This window comes from Manacus candei, unplaced genomic scaffold (assembly GCF_025592945.1).
Source record: "Manacus candei isolate 608988 ecotype Guabito, Panama unplaced genomic scaffold, ASM2559294v1 h1tg000115l, whole genome shotgun sequence".
NCBI lineage: Eukaryota > Metazoa > Chordata > Aves > Passeriformes > Pipridae > Manacus > Manacus candei.
Genome location: NW_026138163.1, coordinates 895,157 through 915,776, shown reverse-complemented (window position 1 = coordinate 915,776; position 20,620 = coordinate 895,157). Strand labels below are relative to the sequence as shown.

The window sequence follows — 20,620 nt, the reverse complement described above, 5'->3', positions numbered from 1 at the left end:
GCTTCCTGCCCCAGGCCCCGAGCTGAGGACGGAGAGCGCGGAGGACAAATCCCCCCGTGAGACCCTGGTGGGAGAGGCCGTTTTGAAGGGCTCCCCGGCGCAGGAAGGCAGCGGGGAGGAAAAGGGCCGGAGATCCCCCCGCAGGAGGGGCTCCAAAGCCAGCCCAGGGTGCTCTGAGGAGGAAAGAGCCAGCCTGTGCTGGGAAGGCGGCCAGAGCTTGAGGGGGAGCTCTGACCTGGTGGTCCCTGAGCAGCCTCCCAGCAGGGAGAAACCCTTCAGATGCTTGGAATGTGGGAAGAGCTTTGGGAAGAGTTCCTACCTCCTCAGCCACCAGCACATCCACACTGGGGAACGTCCCTACACGTGTAGGGAATGTGGGAAGAGCTTCAGGGACAGCTCCAGCCTTATCCGACACCAGCGCATCCACACTGGGGAACGGCCCTACATGTGTGGGGAATGTGAGAAGAGCTTCCGCCGGAACTCCCACCTGATCCAACACCAGCACATCCACACTGGGGAACGTCCGTACACGTGTGGGGAATGTGGGAAGAGCTTCAGCCAGAGCTCCATCCTTTGCATACACCAGCGCATCCACACTGGGGAACGGCCCTTTAAGTGCTTGGAATGTGGGAAGAGGTTTCAGACCAGCGGGCATCTCCTCCTGCATGAGCGGACGCACACGGATGAGAGGCCCTTCCGCTGCACCAGCTGCGGGAAGGGCTTCAGGTACAACTCCAACCTCATCAGCCATCGGCGCATCCACACCGGGGAGAGGCCCTACAAGTGTGGGGAGTGTGGGAAGAGCTTCACCCACAGCTCTACCTTGACCCAACACCAACGGACCCACCAGTAAAGGGAAGCCCTATCAGTGCCCCGACTGCGGGAAGAGCTTCGGCCGTAGGACTGACACGCAAAAAAAGGTTTCAAAAGGTCTTCAGGATTTTGAGTATCTGCACTCCAAATTCAGTTTATTCTTTTGAATATGTGTAAGTTTAACCTCATTTTAGTCTGAAAGCCAAATTCACCACTACCCCATTCCCTGATAACCGTGGGCTGGTTCTGACAAGTGAGGCAGAAATTACCCACTGCCCAGCAAAAACCAGTGGGGCCAGCCAGTGGTCTCTGCCCTGGCAGCCCAGTTTCCCCAGTCTCATCTCAAAATGACCAGTTACACTGAAGCAAAGAGCACTGGAACCAGTGCAACAAGCCCCAGTCTGACTTTCACACCTGCCCACGTGTCCTGTTTTCTGCTGCTCTACAGACTTCCTTGTTTAAAATACAATGGAAAAATAAACAGTTTTTGGGGTTGTTTTGCTTTTGGGCTCGGGTGGTTTTTTCCCCCCACTGTTCTCATTAACCTCATTTCAAATCTATTTTGGTGTTTGAAGATTAATTAAAATTTTGAATGATGTTTTAATGTTAATGCCTTGACCAAAGTATCAAAACATGAAAAATAAAAAAAACAAACCACAAAGCTGTCCATTTTTGTCACAATCAAACACTCAGAAGTACTAACATAAGCACAGTGAAAACCCCATAAATAAGACCATTAAAATAATTTTAATATTTATATATTAATATATTTTTACTAAACTTAACATAAGGAAATTTAATTCATGACATCAGCTTTCCCCACCTCTCAAAAAGGTAATTTAGTTACATCTTAGTCACCCTTGAAAGGCTCTTTCCAGTTGGGTTGGCCTCTGCCTTAGACATTCATGAGATCTACCAAAACCAACTTAAGGGCAAATTTCCCTACCAGGTTCAACTGCATCGGTTGTACCAAAAACTTTGCAAGTAACCCCACAACTTTCATCTTAAACTCTTCTCTCAACCTTGTAAAATAATTAGCAGTAAACAGACCTGATAATGTGTTATAATTAAGGACATGTTCTTGTTATCAAAGTTATTCATACAGCAAAAAGATGCCACAGGAATGGCCAAAATATTAATATCAACTTCTACACTTTGGAAATCTCCATTTGGTTTTAAAGATTTCACAGTGGTTGTTTCCTTAGGAATTCAGGCACATTTTACTAACAAGTTTCAATAAAGTTACAAAAACATCTTCCTCCACTAAGACACAGGCAGTCATCCTAACCTGAGGTAGGCACTGAAAAGCCCAATTTTTTTCTTAGCTGTCACGAGTCTTTCATTCCTTCTGCCACATCAATTAGGCATCAGCCCATTTTTCAAGCTGCTGTTCTCTACCAGCTCCTGCTTTGGTTTCCAAGCCCCGTATTTTGGCCACGATAAAATCAGGGACCTGGGCAGTCATGTCAGAATGACAAAGAGTACTGACCCTCCCTGCCAAGGGAGACCAACCATTCCCAACCTCGACCCAAGGTTCAAGGCAGCGATTCTGAAACAAAATTTACAAAGGTTTTCTCTTCAGTTTTTTGCTGAATACCATTTTATTTGAACATTTATTTTATTTAAACATTTTTTATATATTTATATTTTTTAATATATTTAAGGTAAAGGAATTTGAATTTATATTTGGATACCATTTTATTCAAACATTTATTTTATTTAAACATTTTTTATACCTTTATTTATATGGTTTTTTAATGTATTTAAGGTGTAGGAATTCGAATTTATATTTGGGTACCATTTTATTCAAACATTTATTTTATTTAAACATTTATTTTATTTAAGCATTTTTTACGTATTTATATTTTTTATATATTTAAGGCGTAGGAATTTGAATTTATATTTGGGTACCATTTTATTTAAAAATTTTTTTTATTTAAACATTTTTTATATTTTTATTTATATTTTTTATATATATATAAGGCATAGGAATTTGAATTTCTATTTGGATACCATTTTATTTAAACATTTGTTTTATTTAAACATTTTTTACATATTTATATTTTATCACCATCAGATGTTCTGTAAGCACAGCAGTCAAAGCACAACTCATGTAGGTTTGGGTATTTTTAGCTAAGGCTGTTTGCCAGGTTTCTCACATTTAGAGAGGAATTCCTGGTAAGATGTGACTTTATTCACAGATGCACTCTTTTTTGGGTGGTATTTTGAAATAATAAACTCTATTGCATTAAGCAAAGTATGTCAACTTCAATAAAGCTTCAATAAAGTGTTTTCAAGTATTTTCCCTCTTCTCTTAAAAAAAATGAAAATAAACATCAGTGTTTCAACTAAACATTATCTGTGCTAACCAGAGAGGGCAATACTGGATCTTTCAGGATCCACAAATTTGGATGCTTTTGCAATTGGTATTTGAAGCAACTTCTTTTGTAGACAACTGTTTCACTAAGTAAATTAAGGCTTTCACATTCAACCCCTTCCTTTAGGTAAGGATTAGAAACCAGAAAAGGAGGGAAGAATTACTCGGGGTTTAACTGAAAGGCCAAAGTCCTACCCAAGAAACCAGATGTGACAACAGCTCATTTACAACCCAGTGAGAAAACAAACAAAAATGCACACAGAAAGATTCAGGAGTCATGTGAAGATGAATATAAAAATGGAACACGAGTCACATGTTTTAGAGATTCGAGCAGATGATTGGGGGCTAGAAAGGCGTCAGTGGATGGCACAGGAAGAGTTTTGAGGAAGAGCTGGAAGGAGAAACATGGCAAGAAATCTGCTGTTCTACACAGACCTGCAGTGGGAAAAACAGTTAAAGACTTCTGAAGGAACAAGTAATAAAACTCACAGAGCCCAGGAGCAGAAGAGATTCAATACTTGCCAAAAAGCATCAAAACTAAGCTCATGGACACACATTAAAAACTGAATTCCTCCAATTCATGAATTCCACTTTTTTGCTTCTGGACTGAACTTGGTGATAAAACTGGTCCAAAGTCACAAAATGTGGCAGGGACAACAAAAGGTCAAGACCAAATTCCTTTTAGTTAAGGAAAACTGGAAAAGATTCTGTTCCTGTATTCATCCAGTAGAGATGAATAATTTTTTAATTATTAATTATTAATTTTAATTTTTCTACTCAAGCCTGCCAATGTTGTGTTTTTTGACTATGTGAGGAATGATCTGAAGTCTATCAGCTCACAGTTTAATTTAAAAATAAATAAAACCAAACAGGCAGAAAACCATCCTGGTATTACAGATCATTTTGTGCAAAGCCAGACCTTTGTGAAGGTCTCTTTTTAAAAAGCTAAAAAGTAAATGTTATTAAGGAAGAACAACTTACCAAGCCCTTCAACCAAGAGCAGCTATTTTGCTTACAGTGAGCAAATCAATTCCTCCAGACATCTGCAGGGAAAATGGGATACTAAAGCACTTGAATTAAAATTAAAAATAATAAAGAAATCCTAATAAATTAAAATAAAAAAGAATAAAGAAATCCTAATAAATTAAAATAAAAAAGAATAAAGAAATTCTAATAATTTAAAATAAAAAAGAATAAAGAAATCCTAATAATTTAAATCTAAAAAGAATAAAGAAATCTTAATAAATTAAAATTAAAAAGAATAAAGAAATCCTAATAAATTAAAATTTAAAATAATAAAGAAATCCTAAGGACCAAGCATTAGCCTGTGAGTATTACACAGGTCTCATCCCTGAATGAAAAACAAACAAACAAACAAGCATTAGAGATGACAGCATATGCTACAAAAGACATTTTATAAAAAACTTTCAAGTATCACCAGGGAATGTGTTATCAAAGAACCTGTGCAAACCACCCAAGAAATTCAGGCCCCGTCCTGTACACAAATCCCTGGAGAAATTACCACCAGACAAACACAGATAACCATATATTGCTCTTACAAGAAAAGACAGCTCCAAAGAGCTCAGGAAAGTAAACAAGGGACAGGTAAAACTGCCTTTATTGTAATGCCTGTTCAGCACAAACAGCATCAGGGCAATCCAGGAAAGGTGCAGACCATTATGACTGAAGTGCTCAATTTTGTATTTAGCATGGAACATGCAGGTCAGCCAAGATCTGCTCCTGACACTGCAGGGTTTAATTTTAATCTTTAATTTTGCTATTTTTTGAAGAGCAGGTCAGTTAAAAGTTTCAGCTTTAGACATTTCAGGATTTAACATCAGGAACACAAGTCCTGGGTCTCACAGGCTCAGTCCCCTCATTATCATCAGACTGGTCTTGCCTTCATTGTGACAGACTGTGCAATATCTGTGGGTTTGACCATCTAAGGTGAAAATTCCCATGGGATTTCAGATATGCTCTGTTGTTCTTCAGGTATGATGAGATCATTTCTAAACACCAACTCTTAGTTCTCACAGATCCCATCAGACAGTTACACAACCAAGTTCCAGAACACACTGACACACACATTTGCACATCAGCCCTGTTTGCTGCAGGACATCCATCAATTCATAAAGATGTGACCTACACTACAATAACAATATTCTATCCTTGCCAAGCATCAGCCTTTGTGTTCCCAAAACCAAGAAACAGGCCCCAAAAATCTCCTCTACAAATACGTGAAGTCTCCTGTTCCTGCTGTTACTGTTGTCAAATGTGAGTTCTACAAGATCCCCAACCATTAATGCTACAAACTCAGTAAGTACAAAATAAAATCAAAGTTTAATGCAGGTTCTCACTGGTGAAATGGGACATTGAATGAAATGGATTTATTTTCCAGAAATACAAGGCATATGTATCTATATACACAGATTATAAAAATAACAAGCCACTTCACAAATAGCCTTGTAGAGAGCTATTTGTCCCCCTGAGCCTCCCCTTCTCCACACTCAACCAACCCAGTTCCCTCAGCCGTCCCTCAGCAGACATGTTTTCCAGAGCCTTCCCCAGCTCCGGTCCCTTCTCTGGACACGCTCCAGCCCCTCAAGGGCCTTTTGGCACTGAGGGGCCAGAACTGGACACAGCACTCCAGGTGGGGCCTCCCCAGTGCCCAGCACAGAGGGGCAATCAGTTCTCTGCTCCTGCTGGCCACACTCTTCTCCACAAAGGCCACGATGCCCTTGGCCTTCTTGCCCCCCTGGGCACACTCTGCCTCATATCCAGCCCCTGTCAAGCAGCACCCCCAAGTCCCTTCCTGCTGAGCAGCTCTCCAGCCCCTCTGCCCCCAGCCTGGAACGTTCCAGGGGGTTGTTGGGACCCAAGGGCAGGCCCTGACACTTGGCCTTATTGATCCAGCCTGTCCAGATCCCTCTGCAGAGCCTTCCTGCCCTCCAGCACATCCACACTCACACCCAGATCAGTCAGTCTCCCAAACAGGACAAACTCTGACCACCAGCAATCCAGGGTGTCAGTTCTTCTGCCCCCTCCTTCCTCCACCCAGAATGGAAAACTCCATCATTTTGGGGTCTCTGTGCCCGTCGGCTCCGACCACCACATCCCCCACCAGTCACAGAATCATGGAATGGTTTGGGTTGGAAGGGACCTTAAAGAGCATCTCAGTCCAACCCCCTGCCATGGGCAGGGACACCTTCCACTAGACTCAGAGCTCAGAGCCCCATCCAACCTGGTCTTGAACACTTCCAGGGATGGGGCAGCCAGAACTTCTCTGAGCAACCTGTGCCAGGATCTCACTACCATCACAGTCCAGAAATTCTTCCTAATATCCCATCTAACCCTTCCCTCTCTCAGTGTGAAGCCATTCCCCTTGTCCTGTCACTCCAGGCCCTTCTCCAAAGTCTCTCTCCATCTTTCTTGTTGGTTCCCTTCAGGCACTGGAAGGCCACAATTAGGTCATCCCAAAGCCTTCTTTTCTTCAACCTGAACAATCCTAATTCTCTCAACCTTTCCTCATAGCAGAGCTGCTCCATCCCTCTGATCCTCTTGCTGATCCCCTCTGGACTCACTCCAACAGGTCCATGTCCTTCCTGTGCTGGAGCCCAGAGCTGGAGGCAGCTCTGCAGGGGTGACAACATTACAACCCTGTGTGTTCCAGCAAGGACACTGTGGAACCTCCTGGAGTAAAGGGGCCATTGTGACACTGTAGGGCCTTCTGGACCCAAAGGAGCCCTGGGACACTGGGCAATCTCATGGAACCAAGGGAGCATTGTGACAATGTGAAAACTCGAGGAATTAAGAGGCCACTGTGACACTGCAGGGCCTCATGAAATCAAGGGAATGCTGGGACAGTGTGGAACCTCATGGAACCAAGGATTCATTTTGTCATGAAAGGCCTCATGGAACCAAGGGAGCCCTGAGACATTTCGGGCCCTCATAGAATCAAGGGGCCACTGTGATATGTGGGGCCTCCTAGAACCAAAGGAGTCCTGAGACATTTTGCAAACCCATGGAATCAAGAGTCCATTATCACACTGCAGAACCTTACAAAGCCAAATGGACCCTGTGACTCTGTGGAACCTCATGGAATCCAGTGGCCATTCCCACACTGTAAAACCTCATGGATACTCTCAGGTTCCCATTATGAAAAGATGTGTCTGCCCAAATTCAGCTGCAAAGGAGACCATGTGCCAAAGTCAGCAGTCTAGGTTTGATTTAACAGTAAATAGGAGGGACAGAGAAAGAAAGAAAGAAAGAAAAAGAGAGAGAGAGAAGAAGGGCGTGGTGGGAAGCCAGTCAGAGAGAGACAGAGCTGAAGTAAATGTATCACACCATGGAGATCCCTGAGGCTCCCACCGGTCCTTCTTCACCCTGCTCTGCTCGGTGGAGGGTCCCCAAGTTGTGCTTCTGGGCTATCACTTTTATACAGCCCAAGCCCTGGGTATTCAGGGGGGTAGATGCTGTTCCCACAGCTTGGGCTGGCACATCTACAAGGACTTGCTTCCTTTCCCACAGCTTGCCACAGTGGGAGTTTCGCCCGGTGTGCTTCCAGTCTGCAGGTGGGAATCTTTGTCTGGATGGGTTCCCCAGACCTGCCTTACCAGCCCTGGCTTCCTGTTGGGGCTCTCTACTCTTTCCCACACTCTGCACAGTGCAATTCTGTCCTGTGGGCTACTTCCAAAGCTTCACCTCCCTTTAGGCCTTGGAATTAAAGGCCTTCCTGTTTGCCACCAGTGCTTATGTGTTGTGGTGCCTTATGGGATTTTCCTGCTTTGACAGTGTTTTGAGACAGTTCATTGTGCCCTTCAAGTCCTTCCATGTGCACACACACACACACCCCACTCTCACCAGTGTCTGGCCCTCCAAAGAACACAAACCCTGATGATTTGTAGCTCCCACTCCAGTGGTTGGCACTTGGACCTCCCTCCGTACCCAGAGCTCAGAGCTCCCTTGTGCCAGAAAGTTTAAAGAGATTGTGCCTCATTCTGCCAAGACAACCCTTGGAAAAAAGTGTCCCTCTGTGTTTCCTGGGATCAGAGCACTCTATTGTCATCTTCCAAAACCTTGGAGAGGTTCCAGAAATCTCCCAGGAAGGAATCAGGGGCCTCAAGCACATGACCCGTATATAGAGGCTGAGGACTCAGGGGTCAGGGGTGTGAAGATTGAGGACAGTAGAGGAGTAGCCTGAGAGGTCTGGAAGGGGGGTGTGAGAGCTGGTGGAGCTTTTCTTCCTGTCAGAAAACAGCCTAAGAAAGAACTAGTGCCACCAAGGGCAGCTGGGGTGGCCTAGACTGGTGACAAGAAGTAAGAAATTTCCCTCTGAGGTCAGTGTTGTGGCGCAATATGTCACAAAGAAGGAGTCTGGATGAGCCCAAGGCTTTGTGTGTGCAGGAAGAGCCAGGGAGGACGCAGAGATGTCAGTGCAGGAAGGTGCCAGCCAGGTGGGGCAGCCGGGGGGATGACGACAGCCTGCAGGGAAAGGGGCAGGGCATGGACACCGTAGGACAGCCTGGGCTGGAGAGGAGACAGGCATGGGGAGAAGCTGAAAGGCCCTGACAGAGCCACCTTCTGCAGGCCTTTGGCCATGGCTGCTGTCTGTGTCCCTGATGCCAGGAGGAGGGGAGTGGCCCTTGCAGCCCTGGGGCCTCATGGCCTCCTTGTCCCTGCTCAGCAGCCTGGCAGGTGCCACCCCATGGTCCTGCCCTTGGCATTGCACATCCCACATCCCAGTGCCCCAGGAAGAGCCCTGAGGAATGAGGCAGGGACAGGATCTGCCTTCCCAGGGGCTGGGGGTCAGGGCTTGGTTCTTTGGATTAAAAGAAAACAAGTCAAGGTTTGTTCAGCATTAGAACCACCTTTCCCTTGCTTGTCCATCCTTGTCATCACTGTCTGCACTTCTCTGCTCTAACTGGAACCTGGGGACAAGTTCTCAGTTGTGTCCCTCAGTGAGACTCATTAGCACTAAAAGAAACTTTAGTGTTTCAATCTCACTTTGACTTCTTGAGAAGTTGTTTGAACTTCCTCTCAGGGACTGAGTCTCATGTAAACAACTACAAACCACCTGAGGGTCATGAAATGCCTCAGGGCTGTTGCTGTGCTGCTGAGCTGGGTCGGGCTCCTGGCACACAGGGAGCTCCTGGCAACCCAGAAGAACTTCAAAGAGACAGCTCTGCTGGTGAGCAGCTCCTCTGCACAGCCCAGCAGGGCTGAGGGCACTGCCAGGGCAGCTCAGGGACACCAGCAGGGCACAGACAGAGCTTCAAGGGGCTCAGCACTGGTAGGATGGCTGAGAGCTCCCTGCAGGAGGAATCTTGGCAGGGCTGCACATGGTGAGTCTGTGGCTGCAGGGCAGTGCAGGGGCAGCTCCTGGAGGCATCTCCTAAAGCTGGCCCAGCCCCAGCTGATGGGATGGGTGAGCAGGGGTTGTTTTGGGGCAGTTTGGAAGAGCTGTGAAGCCAGGGGTGCAGCCAGGGGTGCCCAGGGCTGTGGGGCAGAGCAGGGTCCTGCAGCCCAGGGTGCTGTGCTGGGCAGGGACTCTGCTGCCTGCCAGGGGCAGCTCTCAGCCAGCCCGGGGAGCTGCTGCCAGGGCTGGGGCACAAGGGCTGTGGGCAAGGAGCAAACCTGGCAGGTGAGGGAGGATCTTTTCCATGTCTTCCTGTTGCAGGGTCAGACCTGCTCACAGCTCCACACCACTACACCATATTGAATGGAGAAGTTTTTGCAAAGCTCACAAAAGAAAGAGGCTACAGGAAAGGAATTAGTCCTGAGGTGTGTTTCCTGCTTAGGCATTGTAGCAGAGACATTGTTCTCTCAGGTCAGGAGGCTGCACTGAAATTCCAACTCTTTTACTCTCAGAGATGAATATTTCAGGCAGTCTCAGAAATGAGCACAGGATCCTGGGCAGTGCTGAGCCTTCCCTTGGGGGTGGGCACTCTCCTGTGCCAGCCCTTGCCTTCTCTGGGGAAGGGCTCCTGTCCTGCTCTGTCCAGCACAGCTGCACCTCTGGGCTGGCACAGGGGGCACTTCACAGACCTGCCCTTTCAAGCAGCGCTGCCCTGCTCTCAGCACAGATCTTGGTGGGTTTTTTAAAGATGAATCTGTGTGTGAAGTCATCTTCAAGGCACCCAAGGGAAAGTGCAGGGCAGATGGGAAACAGGCTGAGAGGCCCTGCAGCTCTCCTGGCTCTGCAATAAGCAACAGAGAGCTCAGCCCTTCTGCCTGTCCTGTCTCAGCACTCGTCAGATTTGTCATCAGAAAAATTTTACCCTGAAAAAACACACCCCAGGTGTTATGACCGTAGACAAAAAACCCAGTCAAAATTATTTTAAGGATACACTGTGCCTCCCTTCTGCAGCCCAAATTGCTCCAAGACAACAGCACAGGAATTGAACTTTTCTATCAAAACTGTGTTCCATGTTACATCCCCTGTGATCATGAGAGCTGTCCCAAACCAGCTCCATGTCTGCACTGCAGTAGAGCAAAGCTGAGTCCTTGGCAGCACATGGGCAGAGTTCCTGCTCCTCACAGCACCCTCAGAGAGCACAAACCAGAGAAAAGAAATGCCTTGACTTGGAGGGGATTTCCCTGAAAACTGCACTGGCTTTGCTGAGAGGGGGCTGTCTTAATTGTTCGCTTTCTTTTCCTTTTCAGAACAGACCCTGTGCTAAAGAACAGCAAATGTGCAACAGCAGCTCCCTCACCCACTTCCTCCTCCTGGCATTCGCAGACAGGCGGGAGCTGCAGCTCCTGCACTTCTGGCTCTTCCTGGCCATCTCCCTGGCTGCCCTCCTGGTCAACGGCCTCATCCTCAGCGCCGTAGCCTGTGACCACCACCTGCACACCCCCATGGGCTTCTTCCTGCTCAACCTCTCCCTCACAGACCTGGGCTGCATCTGCACCACTGTCCCCAAAGCCATGCACAATTCCCTCTGGGACACCACAACCATCTCCTACATGGGATGTGCTGCACAGTTTTTTTCTTTCTGTTCTTCATTTCATCAGAGTATTCCCTCCTCACCGTCATGTGCTACGACCGCTACGTTGCCATCTGCAAACCCCTGCACTACGGGACCCTCCTGGGCAGCAGAGCTTGTGCCCACATGGCAGCAGCTGCCTGGGCCACTGGGTTTCTCTATTCTCTGCTGCACACAGTCAATACATTTTCCCTGTCCCTGTGCCAGGGCAATGCCCTGGGCCAGTTCTTCTGTGAAATCCCACACATCCTCAAGCTCTCCTCGCGCTCAGGCTACCTCAGGGAAATTGGCCTTCTCTCTTTTACTATCTCTTTAGGATTTGGTTGTTTTATTTTCATTGTTTTCTCCTATGTTCAGATCTTCAGGGCTGTGCTGAGGATCCCCTCTCAGCAGGGACGGCACAAAACCTTTTCCACGTGCCTCCCTCACCTGACCGTGGTCTCCCTGTTCCTCAGCACTGGCACATTTTCCAACCTCAAGCCCTCCTTCATCTCCTCCCCATCTCTGGATCTGGCACTATCAGTTTTGTACTCAGTGGTGCCTCCAGCACTAAACCCCTTCATTTACAGCCTGAAGAATCAGGAGCTCAAAGATGCCCTGAGGAAAATGATGACTGGATGCTTTTCAGGAGCAATAAAGTGCCTGTTTTCTGGGGTGTAGCATTCAGAATGGGACTCCTTTATGGTCCAGCCTTCCTGCTCAGGTTTTTCTTGCAGGTCATCATGTTCTCCTGGCAATAATTTCCTGTTCAATGAAATATTATTATGCATCTGCCTTCTAATTTAGTGTCTACCCATTGAATTGGACCCAGAGATGTATAAATGATGAATTGTGCTCTCTGAGTATTTAAACAAAATAAAGGACCCTGCAGTGCCTTCTTTGTCCAAGACCCTTCTTCTTAGATGTTCCTAAAGGACAGCACACTGCAGGACAGGGGGTATTTGCAAACGAGGAGGGGACAATAATCCCAGCCCAGCAGCACTGCCAGGGAGCAGCAGTGCTTGGTCTTTCCAGAGCTGCTCTCTTTCACTTCCACACTGTCCTCCTGAGCCCCTTTCTCGCTGTAAGGCCTGAGTGCTCTCTGAGCACAGTCCTGTGGGCTGGAAGCCCTTGGAGCACAGGCAGGGACAGGCCCTGGGAACTTCTGAAGCAGAACTGGGCTACTTTACAGCATCTCCCGAATGCTGTGGGATCTTCTGAGGGCAGTGCATGTATTGGGTCAATTCTTCTGTGACCTTGCTGCAGGGCTGGAACTCCCCTGCAGTGTCACCATGACACTCCTGCTCTCTGCTTTCCAGGTTCCATTTTCAGATCCAGTCTTCCCCTCCTGTTCACAGGGACATCCTGGAAGTGCTTCAGAGCTGCCATCCTGGGGCAGCTCCTGCCCAGTCTGTGCAGGCACAAGGTCTCTCCAGCTGCTCCTCTCCCCTCCCCAGTGCCACTGTTTTCTGCAGCCTCCTCATCCTTGCCCAGCACAGCCCTCCTGGCACAGGAGCAAAATGTGGGAAACTCTCTGGTCTGAGATCAGTTGTGCTGCCCAAGAACACACTGATTCCAGAGGTGTCCAAGTGGGGCAGAGCCGGCGACTCCGGTCCGTGCGGCGGCGGGGGGGAGGCAGCGGCTCTGCTTGATTCCATGGAGTTCTGGGCAGGCACAGTGGCCCCTTGGTTCCACGAGGTTCTGAGATGTCTCAGGGTTCCTTTTGTTCCAAAGAGACTCCACATGTCACAATGGTCCCTTGGTTCCATGAGATTCCACAGTGTCCCTGCATTCCTTTGGTTCCATGAGGCCCTGCAGTGTCACGGTGCCACTTGATTCCGTGACATTACAAAGAATCAGAATGGCCCCTTGATTTAAGGCCAACTGCACATGGGGCTGCCTTGGGGGGAGTGTGGGCACCCAGACAAGGGAGTTGTCACCCCCCTGGACTCAGCCCTGGGGTCACCACATCTGGACTGGTCTGTCTGTCTGTGAGGTTCCCCACTCTGGAGGAATGAGGAAGAACTGGAGAGGGTCTAGAGGAGATCTGACAGGATGGAGCTTTTCTCCATATTGGAAATAAAATGAAATCTCCACAAAGAGTAGCATGGAAGGTTCAGACTGTAGGTGAGGAAAAAGAAATATCACTCAATGGGGACCCTTGTGGTGCAAGAGGTCACCCAGAGGGAGTCAGGATCAGCCCATGGCTTTGTGTTCCAGGGAACAGCCAGAGCTGGTGCAGAGACATCAGGGAGGGTCTAGAAATGCTGCTGGGAGGGGGTGGGAAAGCAGGAGGGGTGTGTGCAGCCTGCAAGGCCAGAGCAGCAGCAGGGCCAGGGCAGGACAGCCTGCAGGAGAGATGGCCAAGGGCTCTGGCAGGGCTGCAAGGCCCAAAGGCACCCAGGCCTTTGTCCCCTTGCCTCTGGCAGCTGCCTCTGCCACTCAGGCCACCACAAGACACTTTCCTGGCAGGTTCTGCACTTGGTTTCTGCCTCGCCCCTCCCTCAGGAGCCTGGCAGGGGTTGCCCAGTTTTGGGCCTTTGTTGTTCCTCCCCCTGCCATCCCAGTGCCCCCCAAACAGCCCTGAGCCAGCCGGGAGGGACAGGATCTGCTGGGCCAGGGCCTGGGGCTCAGGCCTTGGCCTTTGTGCTCCACAAAACCAAGGCAGGCTTTGCTCAGCATTGCAGGGGCCTGCCCAGAGCCTTTGTCTGCCTGCACTCCTGGCCTCCAAGGAGTTGCTCCAAGGAGTCCCTGGGGAGGCTTTGGCAGTGCCTGCCCTCAGTGGGGCCCAGCAATGCTTCAAGGCACTTGCAGTTTGGCTTCTGACTTCTTCAGCAGCTGCTTCAATCTTCTCTCAGCACCTCAGGACCATGGGCTGGGCTGCAAACACACCGTGGGGCTCATTAAAATCCAGAAATCCCTCAGGATCTTTTTGTTTTCCTTTAATTGTCTTCAAGGCAATTTCAAAACAAGTCTTCAAATTTTGTACTTGTTTTGTTTTAATTCAATGATGGCTATTTTTTAGTTCAGAGAAGAGGTGATAGAGGTGTTCTTCAAGTGATCTTGATGCTGAGTGTCTCCTCAGGAGATCCACACTGACCCTGGATGATCAACCTTGCTCCTCACCCCCCAACCTCACCAGTTCTGACATGGCCCATCTTGGACTGACAGCTAATGCAACTCCAAACACACTGTGGGACCATTAAAACACAGGAAAACAAATTATTTCCCTTTCTTTTAATTGTCTTCAAGTCATCAAGATTTCTACAGCTAATTGGAGTTGTTTTGTAGTTTAGCTAAGGAGGAAGATTTTAAAGTGGACGTCATGAAAAAAATATATTTTTTGATGAAAGAGAATGATTTACACAGAGTCTTGGGTCAGGGTGCAAAGGATTTTGATCCAAAGATAAGGGGGCAAAAGACATTAGTAGCACTTAATCATTGACCTATTGAACAATTATCAAGTGGTTCAATAGCATTTGCCACAATTTTAACAGTGACTGAATTATAGATTCACAATAACAACATTCCCACCACAGTCAATTCACACCCACACCCAGGCAGAGATGTGTGGACGCATCAAGAGCTGGGTGCGCAAAGGTCCCTCTCCCAAATTCTCCTTGTTGTCAGGGAAACACTCCCCCAAATCCCTTTGTGTTTCCCAACAGACAAGGGTCACAGCTGGAGGAGTGTTTGTTGAGGGGGATCAGAATTGTCCTGGGCATCAGGGAGGGTCTTTGGAGTGTTGCAAACTGGAGGGTTCCCGAGCTGGGAGAGGCTGCCAGAGGTGTCCCAGTGAGAGGGAGGTGCTGGGGAGCTGCCAGGGCCTCCCTCAGCCCCGCTGGTTGTGGGCTCCCAAGGGGACTGGCTTTAGTTATCTGCTGAATTTCCATCCTGGTGTCAGGAATGACTGGAGTTTCCAAAATATTTGGGAATTGTATCCAAACTGTTCCATTTGGGCTGTGATTCAGGCAGGGAATGTTCCAAGGCATTCATGGGATGACTGATTATCCTGTGTTCCCCAACTGTTCCACTCTGGATTGTTCCCACCTGTATCATCCAGGAGCACCTGGTCCAGTCCAGGGACACTTCCCCACACCCCTGGTCCAGTCCAGGGGCTCTTCATTGCTCAGCTGGTTTGGTCAAGGCTTGTCAGGAATTCCTGAGATCATCGACCAGGCCTGAGGAGAATGGGGGGAGGATGCACCACCACAGAGGCTTCTAAGAAAGATGTGGAAAAACATTTTGTAGGGCCTAGATATGGTGTGATAGGACAAATCATTTTAAACTAAAAAATGGTAGCTTTGAAGTAGATATAACCAAGAAGTTTTTATATTGAGGGTGGTGAAACACTGGCACAGATGCCAAGAGAGGTGATGCCTCATCCCTGGAAATGTTCAAGGGCAGCTTCGATGGGACTCTGAGCAATGTGATCTAGTTGTGGATGTTTCTGCTTAGTGCAGAGGGTTGGACTTGATGAATGTCAAAGATCCTTTCCTACCAAAACTCTTCCATCATTCTACTGGAGCCAAGGCTGACAAGGATCTCCCAGGTTTCAGACTCAGCTGAGCATCTCCTTTGATGGCCCATCTGGCAGCTCTGCAAAAAGCTGCTGCAAAGAACCTCCAGACCTAAAGGAGCTTCTGTGCTGGGCTGAGCTGTGGCTCTCAGGGCTGGGGCTTGGCTTTTGGCTGCCAGGTGCCCACCAAGGCTCTCTCTCACTGCTTCTCCTTCTCCACCCCCCTTGGTGCCTTCAGGGTTGTTTCTCCCACATTTCTCTCACTCCTCTCTGGGTTACAGCACCCTGGATTTTATCCTTTCTCCAAAGGGTGATCACAGAGGTGCCTCTGGAATTGCTTTTTGGCTCAGCTTTGGGCACTGGCTGGTCCATTTTGGAGCCACCTGAAACTGGCTCTCTCTGACACAGAGTCAACTCCTGATCTCCTCTTCCCTAAGGGAAACCTACAGCCCCCTCCCTGCTACCAAACCTGATCCACAGGGTCATTCAAGTGCCCAGGAATACAGGAGGTCTTTGATCCCATTATTCCTCAGGTTGGTTAAACAAGACTTTGTCCTCTTCCTGTCCCTGACTGCAGGTTCTTTCTGTCAGAGTAGAGCTGTGCTGGACCTCAGCCGTGCTTTGCTCCAGAGCCTGCTGGGGTGGGGGCAGATGGCAATGGAAGAGTTGGGTTGGACTGGATGATCCTTGTGGGTCCCTTCCACCTCAGCATATTCTGTCATTCTGTGTTTGTTTGGGTTTGGTTTGGTTGGGTTTGGTCTTTTTCCCTCCTTTTGATTTTCCTTTCCTCTGACCCATGAGTTTTTTCTTCATTGTCTTGAGCCTTGCTGGGCACCTGATGGCAAGACAAGTTTATCCCACTCACTCATCTTGACCACATTTTTGTCCTAGTCACCATTAACTAGACGAGGTTTCTCACAGACTCGCTGCAACTTGGCATCATCCACAAAGGAGTGGAAAGTGCATTTCATCCCATCACCCAGAGACATAATAAAGATGTTCCATAGAAATGGTCAAGGGCTGGTCCCTGATGGATGTCACTGGGAGTTGCTGCCAAGAGGAATTTGTGCCATGACTTTTGACCCTCATCAGTCATTCAACTTCCCACCCACCACATGTTTCACTTGTCCAGTCCAGTTGTCACCAGTCTGGCTCTAAGGAGATCACAGGAGACCATGTCCAGGGCCTTGCTGAAGTCTGGGCACAGAACATCCCCTTCTTTTCCCTCCCACAGGGGTTCTGCAATCCCTGCCTTGTCCTTCCCATGCCTGGGAATGGCTGCAGGAGGACTTGCCCTATCCCCTTCTCTGCAGAGCCTGAGCAGTCTGGAACTCTGCCAACCCTCCTTGCTGCCCTGTTTGCAGACTGGTTCCATGTCTGCCTTTCCCAAGGCCCCAGGAAGCTCTGGGATGGCTCTGGCCTTTCCAAGGGTTTGGGAGAGGTCTCCCAGTGACACTGCCCAGCCTTCTCAATATCCCTGACACCAAAACCTTTTTTATTGCCCCACAGTTCCATTTTCGTGTACAAGACACAACACATATTCTCATGGTTCTTCAGGAGAAAATTAGAAGTGATTTCATTATAGAGGTCAACTGGTGGAGCAGCCCAGTCTGGTCTGGCCCCACAGCAGTGCCCAGCCCAGGGTGCTGCAGAGCTCTGGGCACTTCCCCCACAGCCCCAGCCCCTCTGAAGGGGGCACAGCAGCTCTTGGGGGACACAGAGGAGTCTCAGCATCCCCATCAGCTCAGGGGTTGGACACTCACCATGGCAGCAGGAAATGGGGGTCAGGGAAACTGCAGGAGCCCTGGTGTCACCTGCAGGAGATGCCCAGCACAGCCTGACTGTGCCCCTCAGTGCCAGCCCCTCTGCCCAGCCCAGCCCAGAGTCCTGGCCCAGGGACAGAGCAGCCTGTCCCCAGGGGGGGCTGCAGAAAGAGGTTTCTCTGTGTCAGGGATTCCTCTTTGCAGGCCCAGAAATGCTACCTTGCTCTTCTGCAGGGACATCCCTTTGCCCAGGTCAGTGTGTCCAGGCTGCCTTGGCCAGTTGCAGATCCCAGCCTGGGATCCCTGCAGGGCCCTGAGCTGGAGGTGCTGCTCTGCACAGGGAGGGGCTGTGGCACCCTGGGCTGAGCCTGCACTGGCCATGCTGGTCAGGGTGGGGAGCAGACCCAGCAGGATGGGGATCACTCCTCTCCACTCTCTGCCATAGTCCTGGAAGGCTCAGTAGCCAAGAACAAGGCTGGGCAGGACCATGGGCTGTTTCCAATGGCACAAAGGGCAGGGCAGGGCTCCACTCCATGCAGCCTGTGGGCTGGAGAGTTCTTCAGGACACCCTCCTGGAAAGCCCACCCCTGGCTCTGGTACAACCCTCCCTGAACTGGGGAGGCACAAGGGGAGTTCACTGCGGGTGAGACGAGTCACTGGCCAGAGTCCTTTCTCTGTTCCTGCTGCATCCCCTGGGGTTGCAGAACTCTCCTGTACCAGTTCACAGGCAGATTTAGGACTTGATATCTGGGTGACTCCACCCTGGGCAGGATTCTGCTCCAAGGCTCCATTCCCTGCTGACTGGATGGGACGGGCTGTCCCTGCAGATCCTCTGTGCTCTCCTGCACTTCCTGAGTTCCTACAGACAAGTCCTCACCTGCCATCAGAGCCCTCACAAGCTGCAGAGCCCCAGGCAGGTGATGTGGAGACCATTTGCCATTGGCCACCAGCACAGGACATCTGAACCAGCCCTCAGTCCCTCAAGTGCCCCAGTGAGTCACTTCTCTCACTGCAGGGACTGAATGGGGAAACAAGCAAAGCAATGAGACTTTGGAGAGTCTATTCCTTGGCCTTGTTCTTTACACCAACCTTTCAAAAAGAACAAAGCCTTCAGGAACTGCCCAGGGGGATCCCCTTTCCTGATGAAAATGATGTTAAGGAGCCCAGCTCTGACCCAGTAGTGCCCAGGGCCTGTCCCTGCCCATGGTCACAGGACTGACACACAGCAGGGACTGAGCTGCCAGAGCACTCAGGCCTTGGGCAAGGAGCAGAAAGGAGAGGGAGGCAGTGGAAAAACAGCATCTCTGAAAAGGCCAAGAGCTGCTGCTCCCTGGCAGTGCTCCTGTACCAGGACTCTTTACCCTTTCTCCTCTGCACACAGGCACTGCCCTCCAGCTTCAGGGAAGTTGTTGGAGGGAGAATCTGGAAAAAAGCATTCAAGACCTTTATTCTACTCAGATATTGTGATTCCTCATGTACAGAATAACAAAGGCAGGATGTTTAACAAAGAAATTGCTGCAGAAACTTTTATTTTGTTTAAATGCACACAGAGAATGATTTCACATTTACACAATTGTGGGTCAAAACAAAGAGAGAGTGAATTAGGTATGAGATGGAGAATAAATTTCTGTGTTAACAACATTTAAAGAGGAAAAAATGTAGGAAACGGCCCCCACCACCACTCTCAAAAGCTTTAGAAAGCAGGCTGGGCCAGTAAATGGTTACACAATGACTGTTGTGCAGAAGAAAACAGGCAGGTTATTGCTCTTGAAAAGCATCTAGTCATCATTTTCCTCAGGGCATCCTTGAGCTCCTGGTTCCTCAGGCTGTAGATGAGGGGGTTCAGTGCTGGAGGTAATACTGAGTACAGAACTGCCACCACCAGGTCCAGGGATGGGGAGGAGATGGAGGGAGGCTTCAGGTCGGAAAATATGGCAGTGCTGACAAACAGGGAGAGCACAGCCAGGTGAGGGAGGCAGGTGGAAAAGGCTTTGTGCTGTCCCTGCTGAGAGGGGATCCTCAGCACAGCCCTGAAGATCTGCACATAGGAGAAAACAATGAAAATGAAACAACCGAACACTAAACAGACACTAACCACAATGAGCCATATTTCCCTGAGGTAACCTGAGTGTGAGCAGGAGAGCTTGTGGATGGCAGGGATTTCACAGAAGAACTGGCCCAGGGCATTGCCCTGGCACAGGGGCAGGGAAAATGTATTGGCTGTGTGCAGCAGAGTATGGAGAAACGCAGTGGCCCAGGCAGCTGCTGCCATGTGGGCACAAGCTCTGCTGCCCAGGAGGGTCCCGTAGTGCAGGGGTTTGCAGATGGCAACGTAGCGGTCGTAGCACATGATGGTGAGGAGGGAAAACTCTGCTGACATGAAGAAATAAAAGAAAAGGACCTGTGCAGCACATCCTGTGTAGGAGATGGTTGTGGTGTCCCAGAGGGAATTGTGCATGGCTTTGGGGACAGTGGTGCAGATGCAGCCCAGGTCTGTGAGGGAGAGGTTGAGCAGGAAGAAGCCCATGGGGGTGTGCAGGTGGTGGTCACAGGCTACGGCGCTGAGGATGAGGCCGTTGACCAGGAGGGCAGCCAGGGAGATGGCCAGGAAGAGCCAGAAGTGCAGGAGCTGCAGATCCCGCCTGTCTGCGAATGCCAGGAGGAGGAACTGGGGCATGGAGCTGCTGTTGGACATTTGCTGCTTCTGGGTGTTTGTTTCCCACACAGGAGAAGAAGACAGTAAGAGGCCAGTAAGCTTGGACTTATCTAAACAAAGTCAAAGCTGTATTCTACAGACACTCCCCATGTCACACACAGACAACCTTTTGATTTCCTAGGAGATCTTCCTTCAGCTCCAGTGCTGGGTCCCTACTGAACAGCATTTTCACTGTTTTAGCATCACTGTGCTTCTGTACAGGGGTTTCACATAACAAGGAGATGTTAAGGGACAGGTTTCCATCCTGGAGTGGAATTCAGAGCTTGGAAGGAAACCTCAGGGAGACAACCAAGTGTCCTTACGATGGCATTTGATTTAAGCAGACTCAGCTCCTTCCCCAGCACCACAGGCTGCACTGGTAGGGGTCATATTCCGTTTGCAGGTGCAAAAAGGACATCTCAGACTAGTCCTGATGGGTCTAGTAGAGGTGATGCTGGTGCTGCCCACAGGCAGAGCAGTGGCTGAAAG

At 49.3% G+C, this 20,620-nt stretch overlaps 1 protein-coding gene and 1 pseudogene across 1 annotated transcript in view; one reads left to right on the top strand and one right to left on the bottom strand.

Annotated features, from left to right (window-relative positions):
• Positions 1 to 20,620, bottom strand: part of LOC127461896 (zinc finger protein 493-like) — a 431,778-nt pseudogene that overhangs the window by 350,461 nt on the left and 60,697 nt on the right.
• The window catches only part of LOC127461897 (zinc finger protein 271-like), a 406,813-nt gene that overhangs the window by 343,465 nt on the left and 42,728 nt on the right, over positions 1 to 20,620 (top strand). Inside the window, exon 8 of the mRNA XM_051770094.1 lies at positions 269 to 726. Within this exon, the coding sequence (XP_051626054.1) occupies positions 269 to 726 (458 nt within the window). The remainder of the gene's footprint in view (positions 1 to 268; positions 727 to 20,620) is intronic.